At 41.7% G+C, this 18,424-nt stretch overlaps 1 protein-coding gene across 1 annotated transcript; it reads left to right on the top strand.

The window, feature by feature from the left end:
* Positions 1-4,846: 4,846 nt before the first annotated feature.
* On the top strand, positions 4,847-13,687 carry fzd4 (frizzled class receptor 4). The gene is made up of 6 exons (XM_061782682.1): positions 4,847-6,108; positions 8,019-8,156; positions 8,615-8,995; positions 9,861-10,006; positions 10,420-10,667; positions 10,784-13,687. The coding sequence occupies exons 1-6, from the start codon at positions 5,845-5,847 to the stop codon at positions 11,200-11,202; spliced, it is 1,596 nt and encodes a 531-aa protein (XP_061638666.1). The 5' UTR covers positions 4,847-5,844; the 3' UTR covers positions 11,203-13,687.
* The last annotated feature ends 4,737 nt before the right edge of the window (positions 13,688-18,424 follow it).

The raw sequence follows: 18,424 nt of genomic DNA, 5'->3' as shown, positions 1-18,424 counted from the left end.
TAACTTACAAAAATTCAAGTTCTTATTTGTATGTTTTCCTTCCCTTGTGCCTGAATTGCAAACTTCTCAAGTGGACTTTTAGGTGTGTGACTGTTAGTTTGACAGATAGATAGAAAGTAAGCTTGCTTTTACCTGCTGTATCTCCAGTGAAAGTGCATCCAGTCTGTTTTTTTTTTGTCACTTTTGACAAATCTTTTCAAGTTTTCCTGCTGTTGCTGAAGGGTTGTTGCAGTGGATAGCGAGATAAACTCCTTGTCTGCGTTCACATCTGCCTTTCATGGCGGGAATCATTTTGAGACTCTCAGCAATTGTACGTTTCTCTGAATTTTCCCCAAAAGACGAAAAACTGATGTGCAGGTTCCGTGAAGGCAGTACTAGTCGGTAGCCGTCTTAGTCGTTTCCGTTAGCAACACGTAGCAACAAAAACAGCTTGAACATATAAGTTAGCTTCGCGGCAAAACTTGCGCTTGGTCTGGCGAGCTGTCAATACGACAGTGCTGCCCGATACCGTCATTTCTACGCGACACACAGTAAGTAAACTACAATTCCCAAAGGACTGTTTGACCTTCCATCGGTATCCGTTCTGTATCTATGTATTTATCCGTAATAAATACATTTAAAATCAACATCGAAAACTCATGTATGAAATTAATTGACAAAGATGAAAACGAAGGATATGTCTATAATTATAGTTGGTTTTAGTTAGTTTTGCAAATGTAAAATGTCGTTTTAGTTGGTTAAAGCTATAATCTGCGATTTCTGGCACCCCCTAATGCTGGAATTCAGCATTACAAAAAAGCCTTTGTCACGTCGATATAATGGAGGCAAAATGCTTGTCCGGCCTCCTCCTCCTCCTTCCAACCCCGCATGCTTTCCCCTTTCTCTATGGCTCAGTCGACCTGCGCACTGTCCATATACGGGCCTACCCGTTCGTTGGTAAAATACGTCATTTCCGCTACGTCATTATAGAGCGCCACCAAGTGATCCAGTGCAGGAATGTATCAGATAGTCACAACATCCATCCATCCATCCATTTTCTCCCGCTTATCCGAGGTCGGGTCGCGTGGGCAGTAGCTTCAGCGGGGAAGCCCAGACTTCCCTCTCCACAGCCACTTCCTCCAGCTATTCCGAGGGGATCCCGAGGCGTTACCAGGCAAGCCGAGAGACGTAGTCTCTCCAGCGTGTCCTGGGGCGTCCCCGGGGTCTCCTCCCAGTGGGACGTGCCCGGAACACCTCACCATGGAGGCATCCTAAACAGATGCCCGAGCCACCTCATCTGGCTCCTCTCAATGCGGAGGAGCAGCGGCTCTACTCTGAGCTCTTCCAGGATGACCGAGCTTCTCACCCTATCTCTAAGGGACGCCCTGCGGAGGAAACTATGTATTTATTTATAGTCACGTCTGAAAATAATGAATATAGCAAGATGTGTCAGAAGCTGATAGGCTTAATCAGCATTCTGTCGTCTACTCTTGTCGTGGATTGGGTGAAAATTACTTTTTTTTTTTTTTTTTTACAAAAAATAGTTGTGGATTATAGCTTTAACGTTTTTTAAAAAGCATTCTCGTTTGTCTTTTATTATGTTCACGAACATGTTTTTTCAATTTTTGTTTTAGTTATTTTGTTGATTTTCATTTACTATGACAACCTTGCTGCAATGTTTACACTATCTTACCTGACACCTGTCAAACCTGATGAGGACACGTGATTCTACAGGTTGCGAGTAACCAAAAGTTCAGCTCAGTAAGTTTTCTCAAATATACCAGGCTCTCAGTGTGGATGAAATTCAGAGTTCCACATTTACAAAACTAGGATACAACAGGATATTGTACATGAAAAACCTTGGTTTTAAGAGAGAAGTTTTGCTTAGTCCATGAGCGCTGGAGGCACTGCTGTCACCTTACTGCTTTATAACTGCTGAGAAGGAGTTGTTGGCAATGTGGGCGTCAGTTATCATCTCTCCGGTGCAACATTCTTGATGGCCTTGTGTAAATTACCCTTTTTCCAATGTGCTTTGCAGTATGCACATGTGCTTTCAAGCTAACTTGAACTTGCTTTCCCACATGGGACAGAACACCTGCAAAGCTCTTTTCTGTCAAACTCCCAAAATAACATGTCACACACATACACATACATACAGCACATGCTTTCTGCACAAAACACAAGCATTGACCGAAACGTCAACATTTCAAATTAACCAGAACGCACATACTCGTATAGGCAGGGCTGTCAGTCACACATACTCACACCATTCCAAGGAGTTGGCAGGCCTATTAATACCACACTTGAAGGACTGGGCCTTGAACCATTAGATGCTATTTGGTGTCTGATACCCACTTGTTTTTTTCTGTCCTTGGGGTGCTCTCAAACTGAAAGACTAGAGTGGTAACATCCATTTATCTAGAGCAATTGGACTTAAAATGGGCTGTGACCAGCCTTAAATGTATGTTTTTTTGCTCCAAAGAAGGACAGAAGATTGGACTGGTAAAAACTTCATTTTTGACCACAAACTTACTCAGTGACATTTCTTGAGACACATTTACATGTTGTGCAACATTTTTACTAACTCTGAAACCAATTTTCATTTGGTAAAATAAAATAACACTGTGAAATTCAATGCACAAAAGTGAGAACTACTTTTAAAATTTGTGAAAAACTTATGCAACACCAAAACAAATGTACAAACGATGAATATAAAGGAAAAGCTAGGTACATGCAGGGTTTGTTGGTAAATACTGTAAATAGGCTATAAGTGTGCAAGATGATAACGTAGTGGGCTTTTGACTGAAAAAAAAGCTTTGTCTGTTAGCCCCTTTGCCCATTGCTTAACAGGACACACAGGAAACACAGGAGAACTCTGCTCAACTGATAAAGTCTTGATCATCATAAAATGGATGTACATGATATTCGCAGACAGTGACGACGTACTATTTCACCGAGATTTGCTGTCTACTACAGATTTACCATTGTCAAAGATGTTAGATTGACACAAGGGGTCAAACAATAACTCCCTGCACCTACCGTGAGCATTACACTGCCATTTGTGAATTGGTTTTGGGGAATTTTGTAAAAAACAAAACAAATCTTTACTTTTGTAAATGTGTAACTTCCTATGTAGTTTTTCCGAATGTATATTTGGCATTAGTAAAAGTCTTTAGCCTATCAAGCTGTTTTTAGTTCGGTAAGTTTGCCACCATGCGTAACTGTTTAAAAAGGAAATGCCTAAAATATCAGTCGGAATTTGTAAAATCGATTAGTCATAAAACTTGTTCAAATGGGGGGAGCTAGCAGCAAAATCTAAACCAGTTCTGAGTAATTAAAGGATGTTTCTGAGAATGATCAAAATGATAAAAATCTTTCTGCTGGTATTCCCGCAAAAAAAAAAAAAATTAAATAAAAATCACATGGCCGTTATTGGAGAAAAGCGTGGGATAGATCATTTGCAAATACAGACTACTTTCACTTGGCACAAAGCAGTGGAAAGTACAGTAGCTTTCCAGCACTGCAAAACAAAATGAACCACACAAACCTCAAAGTGCACAGTGTCCATAGTGCTGACATCTTGTCCACTCCGGCGCTTGAGATGTTTACTCATTCACTTCATTAATAACAGGATCTGATGTTATAACAGATGATTTGTTCGGAATTGCATGCTGTTCATGTGAACCTACCATCAGTGGAGTCACTCTGATTGCTTCCATCGGTGGCCTCAAGTGCCCAGCGGAAAATCCGAAACCCGTCTTCTTTCCACATGAAGTGTTTGACACACTTTGACGGTATATTTACAGAGCGCAATTGGTGGCCCACTGCATGCAGTCATTATCAATTACCGAGTCAACATAATCATATTTATGATGCGTTGCAGCTAGCCAAGTGTCGTCAGTCTGATGCCCTCCATCTTCTGATTGCTGGTTTGGTTTGTTTGCGCTACCAAGTAGCATGGTCAGAAAACATTGTCCCTGCGGATACCTAAACAAACATACACAAATATATATATTTTTTTTTAAAGCAGGAAAACGTATCCACGGCAAAAGATTTTAAAATGAAAATGCAACAAATTGTCTTCCCCCTTTCTGACCAACCTCGCAGTCCATCAATGTCTCATTGAACATTTGAATTCGAAAGCCTGTTGATAATTAGCTCAATAGTTTCATCGCCGTTAGTGCAATTGTGATCATTAACCGCTCAGTCTGATGCTTATTAGCTCGCACTTCAACATGCTGTCTGCTGCCCTCCGCTAGACACACTTTAATGTGAAAGTCAACTGGCTGGGTGACTCTTGGGAGGCTCGGACCGATAATGTGCGCTTATCATTCTTAACCTTATATTTCCTCTGCTTATCCTGCTCACTTCGTCTGTGTTGTTCTTAGGCATGTTGTTGTTCAGTTCATTTATCAAAACCTGTAGTCTAGCTCTCAAAAAGAACAGGCATTGCGTCTCTCGCGTAGGGTCAAATTGCACACTGTGCTTTTAGCGTTAAAAAAAGGGGAATCTGGAATCACTTCTTTCAAATTCGTGTGCATGATCACGTCCTACAATCACATATGATCTCTCATAAGCAGGTGCACACACTCACGTAACCATCAACTCCAGGGGCACTATTGTTGCACATCAGTGCTAATTACTTTAGGTCTTGACCCCTATTTTAGCCAAAGGGGTTGGAGGATGGGGTGGTTTGTTGCGGAGGTCATTGCTGCTGCCAATCAATTGTCACAGCAGAGTCCTTCATCACTACCATTAATGCAACGTTGAAAACACGGCAGCACCGTGAAACCATCCTGCTGTTGCTGAGGTTTTCCAACTTGAAATTTAAAATAATAATAATCATAATAATAATAATAATAATAATCCTCTTGTGCCACTTTTCACTGTTGGAAATAATCGTCCAAAACAGTTCTGACATTTTTTTTCTTTTTTTTTTTACTTTGGATACAATAGTATTTGCAGGATCTTCAGCTCTCAAATTAATCTGGTAAGTGCAATTACATCTGGAATATGCATATACTGAGTCAGAACTGTAAAAAATAAATAAATAAAACAGACCAAGCTAACTAACAGTTTTTTTGCAGTTCCTGCCTTGAAGTCCCCTCACAATCCTTCACAGCACTCTTCGCTGCTCGTTTCATGCTGGAAAGGTGAAGACTTTCTCCCAGGGTGCCACCACCCAACAATACCTGACCAGTACGTGCATTGATTGCGATGCAAAACAGATTTGCAGCATCACTTAGGAGCCTACTTTCAATGACAATGTCAGGACCGTTTAGAGGTGATGGGCCTTTACAGAATGGGATCTCAATTTCTAGCTTTAAAAGACTATTTTGAATTTGAAATTTTTTTTTTTCTCTCTCCCTCTCTCTTTAAAAGTTGGTTTTGCTTAAGAGAGGAAAACAGCAGGATAGGAAACAAGGAGGCAAGGGAGTGAGAAAAGGAGGCTGATGTTTTTCGACTGGACCCCGCCCCCCCCGGCCGGGGGTTGGTCAGAGAAAGCGAAATCGGGAGCAAAGATTGGTCGGCTGGGTCGTGGACGGACTCAATAATCCCCGACACTGACACAATAAAGTTAGAAACCGGCCGCTTGGAGCTTAGAGGCGCAAAAATTGCTCGCTGGATCTGCGCCTTCGCTCGCGGACTTTAACGGGATCTGAAATGCGGGATTTGTTTCGGCTTGCAGAGGCCGTGCTCGGATTTGAGGCGATGACGCTTTTCAGATTGGTTTCGCCGTTCTCTCTCTCTGGATATAAATATATATGCATCTAATAAACGCTGCAAACAGGCTAAGGTGACCACCGGGGATTTAGGTTTGGACCGTTTCCAAGGCGACGTTTTTGCAGGATTAAGAGTGAGCATATGCAGCGGATGATGGTGTGGCTGAGCGGGGCAGCCCTGCTGCTCCTGTCCGGGCTGCTCGCTCCGCCGTGCGCGGTGCGCGGCTTCGGCGACGAAGTGGACGAGATGACCTGCGACCCCATCCGGATCAGCATGTGCCAGGGCCTGGGATACAACGTCACCAAGATGCCCAATCTGGTGGGCAACGTGCTGCAGTCCGACGCCGAGCTGCAGCTGACCACCTTCACGCCGCTCATCCAGTACGGCTGCTCCAGCCAGCTCAAGGTACGGCGCACATATGGGTGTATTTATAAACAGAACGCGCGCATTTAGGCGTCGGGACCGAAATAGCCGATGCTGGGTCCAGACTGTCTGCTGCGAGCCTCTGCGCGCGCGCGTGCGCGAGCGAGCGTGCGTGCGTGCGTGCGGATGGAGAGACGACAAAGAGCTGCTGGCAGTTAAAAAAAAAGAATAATTTTAAAAAAAAAGTATTCACACTGATGGTACCGCGAGGAGGAAGTACTGCATTACGAACTGGTAAATTCATATCAGTCTACTGTGCAAGGTAATGCCAATATAGTAAATGCGAAAGCCTCCTCTCTCCGTGCACCTACATGCTTTACTGGAAGCACTGATTGATTTACTTCGTCCAAAAACTGACTGCAACTCATTGATCCTTGTTCATCTGGTTATCTCAGCGACGTACAGTGACAGCAAGAACAATGACAGACTCTGGAGATGGCAGAGGGGGGCAATTAACCTGTGTGTCCACCTGTTGTCATTCATACTACCGAATAATAACATTTGTGTTCAACTCATCAGGGCCAGATTTCACATTACATTGAGATGAAACATCGGATTTGGTTTTGGTTTTGTTTGGTATTAATGTATGTACATGTGGACTGTACTATCCTAACTGCGTTAGTGATGTGTTTTGTTTTTTGTTGTTGTTTTTTTTAAGCACTTGAACAACTTGACATGCACAGGTGTTTGGATGAAGGGCAAAACCGCTTTGAATGTGCCACAGCAGGCAAAGTGCTTGGAAAGACATTTGTGCTCAGTGTGTGAGGCAGGCAGGCCGGCAGACAGAACAGGAACTGCAAGCTCCACAGTCCTGCCCTGCTCCTGCTCCAAATTGCCCTGTAAGATTAGACGGCACCCCCTCCTACACGCCGAACAGGGAGGAAAGGTGAAAGGGAAACCATATCCCCGAACATTTGCTCTAATGGGAGGCTTCCTGGCACAAAACCAAGGCAGCTTCAGGCACTGAAGTGGCAATGCTCAGCTTTACCAACGGTCAGGGAAAACACCCTCAACATTTCTGTCTGCCATCGCAACATTCAAACTACATAGAAACATAACATCACACATTTTAAAAAATCCCCCCAAATATATATAACATACACAACTGAACTACCATTTACCAAATGTTGTTTTATACCGTATTTGATTTTGGCGTGCAGTCAAAGCCTTCACTTCCAAACCTTCTAGCATGTATGGATGCATGCGTCATTGATTTGACATTTTACAGCCTGACAAAGAGCTGAATGCTCTTTTAAAATGGCAAAAATAAAAAAAAAACTCGAACCTTTGGGCTCCCTCAAGATATCACATCATGACCACGTGAAATGGTTAAATGCAACTCCATTCTTGAAAATATCTTAGAAACCCAGAATTATAGATCTATTACAAAACAGTTGCCATGGTACAGAAAAAATGAGTTTTGGATTAAGGGGGATTATGGAGCATTACATGGCTCATGCCCCTTGTGTTTACTCCTCGGGTTGTTTTTTGGAGACACAGAGTTGTGTGTCTAACCTTGAAGCAGGTTGGTGTTGGCTCTGGTTACTTGACTCAAGTTGCATGTTTTTTAGTTTGTGCTATTATATATGGAAATGTTGACCTGCAACAAGTAGACATGATGCAATGGATCCGAATGATGCAATGGGATACAAAAACAAGCCCCTAGGAGTGTTCATATGATGGTAATAGCAGATTTACCTTTTACGTCAAAGTTGGAATTTACTTTATTGGAGAAAAACTCCACAGAGCCGCAGTGTCATCAGATTCAGATTTTGTAGGGAAGGACCAATTAAACTAATCTTGCAGTAAACCTGTTCTGTTCTGATCCGTTTGTGGAAATTTTTATGGTACTCAATCTCTTACAGTAACTACCAATTTCTCTTTTTCACTAGTTCTTCCTTTGCTCGGTCTATGTGCCGATGTGCACGGACAAAGTGCCAATTCCCATTGGACCATGCGGCAGCATGTGTTTGTCTGTCAAGAGAAAATGCCTGCCGGTGCTTCATGAGTTTGGATTCATTTGGCCTGAGGTGAGTCAACAAACTTCACATACTGTATACTGTAAATACAGTGGCCCGCCTGCACCTACTGTATGTGGTTCGACAACTCTCACCCATTCACTGATTTGTTTTTTCTCAACTTGTTTTCCAATTTTATTTCAGTTTTTTTTTTAATTGCTTTTTTTTTCCTTTTTGGGAAGGGAACAAACCCCGAAAGCGCTTATTGGTGGTTTATCTCCGCTTCGTCAAGAATGTTGTGGGTTTAATTTTAAAAACTTTTTCCCACGAGTGCAATTATAATGGCCGTCAATTATCTGCGGATTTTAGCTATTCGCAGTGCGGCCCGGTTTTTATCCCCCGCGAATAGAGGGGTCCACTGCATTCATATCAGAGTGCTTGAGCTACTCTATGTGGAGAAAGCAAATTTAGGAAGCACTCTTGGTATCATGATAATTATAATATGATTTTCCATCTTGTTCTCTGCGCAGGTGCTCAACTGCAGCCTCTTCCCGCCCCAGAACGACCACAACCACATGTGCATGGAGGGCCCGGGGGACGAGGATCCGCCGTATTACCGCCACCCTCCGCACCGAGAGGAGTGCCAGGCCCTGGGATCTGCAGCCGACCAGTACACCTGGCTGAAGCAGACGGATAGCTGTGCTCTTCAGTGCGGCTACGACAGCGGCCTCTACAGGCGCGGGGCCAAAATGTTCACAGATGCCTGGATGGCGGTGTGGGCTGTGCTGTGCTTCCTCTCGACCACTTTAACGGTCCTCACCTTTCTGTTGGATTCCCAACGATTCTCCTATCCGGAGAGGCCCATCATTTTCCTGTCCATGTGCTGCAATTTGTACAGTGTTGCCTACCTGGTAAGCATTCCCGGAGTCATCTCTGTATTTTATAGATTTACTACTTCTTCTTTACTTCTGTGTTGAGGCAGTGCAGCACTACACCACCAATTCTAAGAATATTGTTACATTTACTGACCTCTCGCTTAAGTACCTCAGCCAAGCACAAAGCAGGTTATCTTCATTTCACTGAGTATGACTGATACTGGAATGATTCAAAAACTCCTTAACAAATTCCCATAAAACTATGTGGAGGGGTGTAGATTGGCCCAAAGTCACCACTGTGAAAATTGAGGTCCATGTGCGATGGTGCTAGATACATTATGTGCCACTGTAAATGTGCGTTGCCACAACAGAACACTATATTGAATGCAACCATTGAAAATCAAAACGTACTACTGGGAAAAGAATCTGTGCAATGAGAAAAACAATTCACCCATTGAATTGTTCCGTTTCTCCTACGTACAGCGTCACAGTAACTGCAACGTTTGAAGGGAGGAATTTATCTCATATTATTTTGTCAGCCTTGGCAGAGGTCAGCGCTTATGGAGTCCATTTACTCCATTTGGGAAGGCGGATTTTTTTCAAATAACTCAAGTCGTGCAGCTCTACCTAGCTTTGTTACTCATCTGGATAATCAGTTGTTAAGATTAAACGATTCCCTCAGTTGTACAGTATGCTTGTATTGCCTTCATGACACAGCCAGGGTCAAAAACTAATTTAGTTAGATTTTTTTTTCTGTGATATGCTCCTCACTTCAACATAACATTTACATGATCTAAAGATAATTCAATGGTGTGCATGTAATTGCAGAGACATTTTACAATATAAGACAAATTGTTTTGCAAGTGCTTATATTAACAATGTATGTTTATCTCCCCTTCAGGTGCGGTTGACTCTGGGTAGGGAACGTGTGTCATGTGACCTGGATGCCACAGAAGTTCCTATTCTAGTGCAGGAAGGACTAAAGAGCACTGGCTGTGCCATCGTCTTCCTCCTGCTCTACTTCTTTGGCATGGCCTCCTCTCTCTGGTTAGTGCACACACACAAGCCAACTTTTGTTAGAACCAACTGGATCACAAGACTAGCATCCTGTTTTGTTTAAAATCTTGCCATCCTGTCCCAGAACCCTTGCACCAGATGGATTAATTGACACGTATAAAAGCTATCATTGGACTGAAGCCACTTTTCACAAACTTGTTGTGCCGGCGTTGAAAAACACCGCTGAAAGTCTTCCTTTTGCATTTTGCCCTTGATTTCCCCTTTCCAGGAAAAGCAAACCCAAAGGGCTTCATTCTGGCCTTAAATATGACACCGCCATCTGTTGTGTAACCCTTTACTATCTACTGCCACGAAGAGCAACACAGAATGGCCATAGCTGCATTTGCACTGTAAAACTCAAGAATCAAGCATTGTTGAATTTTCTCTCCTTCTTCTCAAACCAGGTGGGTGATCCTGACCCTAACGTGGTTCTTGGCTGCAGGATTAAAGTGGGGCCATGAGGCTATTGAAATGCACAGCTCCTACTTCCACATAGCAGCTTGGGCTATCCCGGCTGTTAAAACCATTGTCATTCTTATAATGAGATTGGTGGATGCTGACGATCTGACTGGCCTCTGCTATGTTGGCAACTTGCAGCAGGAGGCGCTTACAGGCTTTGTAGTGGCACCGCTCGCCACCTACCTTCTTATAGGTAATTCAAAACGTACCTAGTACAATAAAGACTTTTGTGACTTAAATAGTGGCCATCCTCTAATTACGGTATTTACACATAATGATCATTCAATGTTTTTCTATGTTGAACTGCAGGTACCCTATTCATCTGCGCTGGCCTTGTAGCTCTTTTCAAGATCCGCTCCAATTTGCAGAAGGACGGCGCCAAGACAGACAAACTTGAGCGTTTAATGGTGAAGATCGGCGTGTTTTCCGTGCTCTACACAGTTCCGGCATCCACTGTGATTGGCTGTTACCTCTACCAACTTTCTCATTGGGGGGACTTCAAAGCCGCCACGCAAGACTCGTACGTTGCATCAGAGATGCTTCGAATCTTCATGTCACTACTCGTGGGCATCACCTCGGGTATGTGGATCTGGTCAGCGAAGACCCTCCACACGTGGCAACGCTGCTCCACCCGCTTACTCAAGGACAGCAGGGTGGGTCGAGGAGCCAAGCGAGGACCAGGCAAGGGCTGGATTAAACCAGGGACAGGCAACGAGACGGTGGTGTGAGGAGAAAGAATGGACTTGCTTCTTTTTCCCACAAACATTCACCCTGACAAAAGGAGGATATAACACAAACCACTGGATGTGAAAGGCGCTGTCAAATGTTTAGCAACCCCTTGACCTCTCAAGTATTTTTATAGCCCTTTGAGATGGAGAAAACGATGACTGGAGCAGGAAGAAATACAAAGCAAGCAGCATTGCAGCATTAACATGAAGATTTGACAAAAAAAATAAGCTGCGTAGTGCCACGTCTACCTCTGCCTCTATTTTCTGCGCAGCAGCAGAGACTGAACCCACTGGGTATAATAACCCCGCTACCTTAAAGGCCTGTGAAGGCCATTGATAAGTTCTTGTACAGATGGTGTTCAGATACCGGCTGAGGTTTCCCAAAGAGCCTAGTGTCTTTCTATGTCAAAATGGAATGGGAAATTGAAAAGACATACCAGACCAAAAGTTAGTAACACGTGTCAAATGGCTGTTACAGTTCAAAAGTGTTTACATTTTAAACCACCACCTTATTTTATTTACGCTATTTGATCAATGCAGATTTTTGTGTTGCTCTCAAATTTGGGGGATTACCAGCTTCACGTTGTAATAATGCACGAACAGGAAGTGTGTGTGCCTGCCACAAGTGCATTAATTTGAACAGCAGACTGTTGCATGGAAACTCAACAGAACAGAAATCCACTAGTTACCAGGAAGCTGCAATAATGACACCGTCGAGCATCATTTCTATGATGAAGCAATGTATCAGAGGCAACTATGTAAACATGACAATAGGTTGAGCCGTGCGTGTATTTAAATATCGAGTATGGCCTTTGTGACAAAATCTTGCCATGCGTGAGAAACGTTTGCCTGTATGGTGAATAAAGATAATCTTCATTGGAAGCCAGCAGTAAAACAAAAAAAACAAAGACAAAAACTAACTATTTTAAGAGTAATTACTAGCCATTAGATTTTCCTTGGATACATACTTAGGGTATTAAAGGTATTGTTTGAGAACTGTCAAGGAGGCCAACAGTTACATTTCAATAAGATGCCAACATAGCAAATTGTTTGCACAAAAAGCACAAGTCTGTAGTTGCTTATGGAGCAATTTATTTTAGAGACGCTCAACCTCTGTTACCTGGCCATCATTTTTTATTTATTTTTTAATAGTTACAGTGTGTATGTTCAGTCTCCTTGGAAATTAAGGACTGTATATGCTCACAAGTTAATGGGCAGTCCAGGAAATTAAAGCTGGCTTTTCCAAACATTAGCCAGATTTCAATGTTATTCGACAATCACTTGCCAAAAAGACTCATCGTTCAACATTGTACAGCTGTTGCAAACACATGCCCTTGTGCAACTATGCATTTAAACATGGAGAAGAGCAACACAATTCACTTGCCACAGATAATCTATGACCATATAGTCATCTCCTTTGTGGAAAAATATCAATATCAATATCAGTTTGACTTTGACTTTTCAGGGTCAACTGAGTCATCCAAATTCCACCAAGCAAGAAACAATCTGTTCAGCTGACGTGTGTCAGGACTGCATTGTGGTCATCCGAGACAATCAAACCACTCCCAGAGAAAAAAAGTTCTTCAATGCATTTTAGAATGATAAAATCAAAGAATTCACAACAATCTCACTCATCAAGTATTAGTGCAGCATTCATCAATGTGTACATGCTTAGTGTGTTTGCACGACAATCTAGCAAAGTGCTTGCGTTTCAGTGAGTCTTTGAATGTATATTTGTAATGTGTGTCACATTTAGTTCTCGTACAAGCGAGAGTGAAACGTGGGGAATTCAAGTGCACAGGGGCCTATGATGTGTCATGTGAAACCAGAAAGTGCCTCGCATTGCTGTCACATGGATTTTGAGGTAAATCCACAGAAGTAGGTGAGGATATCATTTTACAGGCTTGTGTTGTGTCTTGGCCTACCAAGGGAAATCAGACCTTGTTGTAGATATTTCTAAATATTGTGGTGAACCTGAGAATCCTGGAGTAGCCACCAGTGGTCCCCGAAGCAGCATACCTTGGCACCCTAATTAAATTTCCAAAGTCAAACAAACATTACATTGAGCTAAAGTGAATTAAGTTAAGCTATGACCACCATCCGCCTGAGCTAATGCAGTTTCCCTTTTCTCATAACGTTTGGCGACCACCTCCCGTATGACCGCACTGTGCCTCCCATGATGTTTTAAAGAGTGACACAGTAGTTCAAGTTACATTGACAGGGGCCTCGTTAAAAAAAAAAGAAATCCCTGGCAATAAGATATGTAAATGTTAAAATGCCATTGATATAAATCAATGTTGGGTTTAGTTCACCAGTGCTGATCTTAGCCTGTGAGGTCTAAAAAGTGTTGATGGATCATCAGTGTATTATAGGAAAAATGTTAATTTATCCTTGTAAAAAGTGACATAATTTTTAAAGCTCCTTTGTTATTTAAATGACACTTTTCTATCAGAAGATGAATAAAAAAGCTTTGGTTACCAAAATGTTATGCTGTCTGTGTGTTTGTACTGTACATCCCTAAATGCATGTATGTGTTGTGTAGCACTCAATTTACGGTCTAAAAACCCCTTTCATGATGCCATCATCATAAGGAATAAGCCATAGGATGCATTAGGACTTTAAATAAAGTGTGTGTGTCTGAGTGTGTATACCAATTGAACCAATTTTTGTGGTTGTTCATTGATTGTGGTACTTCTCAGACGATCAGGCAAAATAACAAAAACTTGTTGCGTAAAGCACACTCTCCAATTCCAATGAAGGAGGGACATTGTGTAAAATGTAAGTAAAAAACAGAATACAATGATGTGCTATTCCTTTTCAACCTACAGTATATTCAATTGAATACACTACAAAGACGATATATTTGTTGTTCAAACTGATCAAGCTTATTGTTTTTTGTCAATATTCACTCATTTTGAATTTGATGCCTGCAACACGTTCCAAAAAACGTGGCCACTCCATAAGCTCTTTTGAGGTGCAATTCTTTCCCATGCTTGCTTGATGTACAACTTCAGTTGTTCAACAGTATTTTGTATTTGTTGTATTTTACACTCCATAATATGCCACACATTTTCAGTGGGAGACAGGTCTGGACTGCTGGGAGGGCAGTCTAGTACTCTCAGTCTTTTACTTAGCAGCCACGCTGTTGTAATGAATGTGGCTTGGTATTGTCTTGCTGAAATAAGCAGGGATGTCCCTGAAAAAGACGTTGCTTGGATGGCAGCATATGTGGTTCCAAAACTTGTATGTACCATTCCGCATTAATGGTGCCTTCACATATTTGGCACTAACACACCCCCATACCATCACAGATGCTGGCAAAATAGTGGCTCAGAAGTCTCTACACAGACCTCAACCCAATAGAAAACCTGTGGAGTAAACTGAAAATCTAAGTTTTCAAGCGGCAGCCAAGAAACTTGAAGGAATTAATGATTTCCTGTAAAGACTAGTGAGCCGTAATCCCGCCTGAGCTGTGAGCAAACCTTGTGATTAACTACAAGTAACGTCTTACCGCTGTACTTACCGTGCAAACTTATGATTTGCTACGGAATCAATTACTTATTTCACTCAATAAAATGTGACATTGTATAACTCTTGCACTGATTTTTTTATACAATTTTTACTGATATACTGTGACCATAATCAATAAATTACCATAAAAATTAGAGATGGGATTTTTTTTTTCATTTAGTTAAAAATGTATGGGTCATTTATGGCCCATCAATCACATCTCAGCAAGTCCCCAAAAGATATTGTTTGGCGTGACATTCAGCCATAACCCAGCAATGTACTAAATGAACTATAACTCCTGAGGTGTGTGTTGTGGGAGTGCTGGCGAGGGTTTCCAAATATCTGGGTCTGCAGCTCAGATTGCCTTCCTGTAATTTACTGTGAGTGAATGAGTGTTTGTTTAAGGGCTCCCTCAAAAGCCTGAGGTAAGAGCAAAGTGACAGCATCTACAGCTCTATTGTTTCCAGATGTGGCTCCACTCTAGCACACCACCACAAGCAAGTACAGTTTGTTGAAACAAAAATGATATGTAAGGGGATTGTTCTTATAAATATGAAGCAGTTGAACAGTCTCCCATTCACACAATGCTGGTTTATGTATAGTAGGACATGCCTATATATAACAATAAGCCACAACTAGAGCTCAGTGTTGATTTTCCAAACTCCAACTTCATACCTGACTCCAGTGGGTCACTCTTGGCACGAAGTTTGGATAACTAAAGACAACAAACAACAAATACAGAACCAAGTGCACAGTGAATCACAAATTTTGATAGTTATGGAACTATTAAACTTAGACCGGAGGAAGAGGAGGGGGGGGGAGGAGGAGGAGGAAAATCATAAATTGTCTGTCTTACTTTATCTAAAATACTTATAACAATTCGGAAAGAAAACAGTTAACTAAAAGAAAACTGAAGGAATGCTTTAAAAGTGTGAGCTCAACAATTACCGGTAAACTGGTAAATTTCATTAAGTGAATAGGCAAATAAAGATGATTCTCATTCTGATATTGACGCTCAACGGCAATTTTCAAAGGAAAAGTAAAAAAAAAATTTAAAAAAAAGATGGAGATGCATGCAGATGAAGAAAGTCGCAGTTAAAGTCTCCAGACAAGCCACTAGATGTCAGTCTTTATCCGGGATAATGTGTTGTGGAGTTTGCCTCAACAACTACATGTTCCTTTTACAGTGTGCTATGTAAAATATTGATAGATCTCCAGTTCATCATATTATATTTGTTGCGATTATTTTCCAGAAACATGTTGACATTGGAGGCAGCGTGGTGGATTGGTGGTTAGGTGGAGTTTCCATATTATCCTCGTATTTGTGTGGGTTTCTTCCACATTCCCCAAAACATGTATGGTAGGTTCAATGAATACTCTAAATTGTTCATAGGTGTGAGGGTGAATGGTCTCTTGTCAAAATATGCCCTGCGATTGATTGGTCAAGGAGTTTACCTTGGCCTCTCGCCAAAGTCAGCTCCATCGGTTCCAGCTCACTAACGGCCCTAATGAAAGTTGAAGTTGACATTGCATTAATTGAATGAAGTACATTCTAGTGTGATTGTATAGATCAAACAATAGTATGCCTCTAAAGCTGCTGTAGTGCTTTATATCTCAAGTTAATAATAGGTAAGCAAGAAAAAGAGAAGTTGTAGAGAGAGCAAGTTAGATGTGACAAGAAGTGGTCTGTTCTTCTGGGACCTGTTCAGATGAAAGTATGTTCAATTTTGCTACAGTCTTTGGATGGAGATTATGCTTGCAGCCAATTAGTTTGACTTTAATGGGAATTTTAAAGTACTCCTGGCTCTGTCCAATGGCCAACAGTGGAACGGCCACCTGGCAGTTGCAGTTGCCTCCGCTAAGAATAAAGTACTGCACTGTTATCAATCAAAGATTTTGTGTTGGCACTGTGTCACCCTGACATTGAAGTGATTTATAAAATAATATTTGGGTGAATATTTATGAGTAACTATGGCAACCAGCAAATTAGATCTCAGATTGTGGCCCCAAACAGTGAAGTTACACTGATGTGACATTTGAGCACAAAATACAGTGCCATAAAAAAGTAATGCCCCTTCTCAAATTCTGATGTTTTTGCATAGTTTCGCCACTTTAATGCTTAAGATCTTCAAACAAATGTGAATATCAGACAAATATAACCCAAGTGAACTTAAAATGCTGTTTTTAAATGTTGATTTCATTTATTAAGGGGGAAAAAATATTCAGTTATGTAGCCCCACCCCTGGCCTGACCTGATCAGACAATTTGATGTGTGATGATGTCAACACCAGTATCTTCTGTGACATATAAAACTGTTTGCGTACTTGCTTTCTACACAACAGGGTGAGACAAATGGGTGACACCTGTATCCTGGAGTCCCCTTAAAAGAATGATATTACCTCTGAAGCCATAATATTGGCGACACGACAAACCCTATTCTTTTCAGTGCTGGATAAATCCTGACTTTTTTAAAAGGGGCTACTGTTAGCCAGGCCCTTGGTCAATTCCAACATGACAAATCATCAAATATTCTCCCATACACATGACAAATCTCACCAAAACAGTGGTTGCTTCCATTTAAAGTGTTATATTGGGAACCTTGTGTCCAGAATAACCTTGTCAGTGCTAAAAAGTGCGAAGTGAAATTTAGTTTGGATCTACTTTAAACCTAGGACACATCCAACAAGTCATCTTTCAAAAATGTCACCAAAAAAAAAAACAACTGCCGGGGATGTGCAAAAATATTATTGGCAGTTTTCAGTTGCGCTCAACAGTTTTAAAGAATGTTAATTTTCTTAAATAACTTGAACATTTTGGTTTGAGGCGGCACGGTGGACGACTGGTTAGAGCGTCAGCCTCACAGTTCTGAGGACCCGGGTTCAATCCCCGGCCCCGCCTGTGTGGAGTTTGCATGTTCTCCCCGTGCCTGCGTGGGTTTTCTCCAAGCACTCCGGTTTCCTCCCACATCCCAAAAACATGCATTAATTGGAGACTCTAAATTGCCCGTAGGTGTGAATGTGAGTGCGGATGGTTGTTTGTTTGTATGTGCCCTGCGATTGGCTGGCAACCAGTTCAGGGTGTACCCTTCCTCCTGCCCGATGACAGCTGGGATAGGCTCCAGCACGCCCGCGACCCTAGTGAGGAGAAACGGCTCAGAAAATGGATGGATGGATGGATTGATTTTGGTTTGATTTGTTCAGGTTTTGTATAAAGATGTCTTTAAATAATGTGGAACTTGGCTATAGTTACATTTTAAGTTCCCACATTTAAATAAAACTTACAAGACCTTCCAAGCAGACAGGGAAAACAGTAGAAAGAGGCTAAAGGACCATAAATCGATGTAAGACTTGGATTATGTATTTAAGCAGTGTTAATTTATTGTCGTTTCAATTATAAATCTGCACAGCTTTATTGTAATAAAGTTCTATTTTAGAGGGAAATTCTTACAAACAGGTCGTGATTTAAGCAGCAGAGCAGTTTAATACATCCAATAAATACAAGATCGTCCTTGCTCTTTTCATTCAGTGAGCCAAGGGATGAGAGAAGCTGCCTGACGAGGACCTAAAATATGAGTTTATAGTCCTTTCAACTCAGTAAGCAAAAGAAAATAGTGTTAACTTCCCTAAGAAGAACAAACATTTACACAGTGCCCATTTCTCCAACTCATTCTGATGGAAAGCTACAATGTTGATTCTGCGGAAAGTTATTTAAA

Source organism: Phyllopteryx taeniolatus, chromosome 8 (genome assembly GCF_024500385.1).
Source record: "Phyllopteryx taeniolatus isolate TA_2022b chromosome 8, UOR_Ptae_1.2, whole genome shotgun sequence".
In the NCBI taxonomy this organism is placed as follows: Eukaryota; Metazoa; Chordata; class Actinopteri; order Syngnathiformes; family Syngnathidae; genus Phyllopteryx; species Phyllopteryx taeniolatus.
Note: the sequence above shows the minus strand (reverse complement) of the source record. Positions and strands in the feature narration are given on the sequence as shown.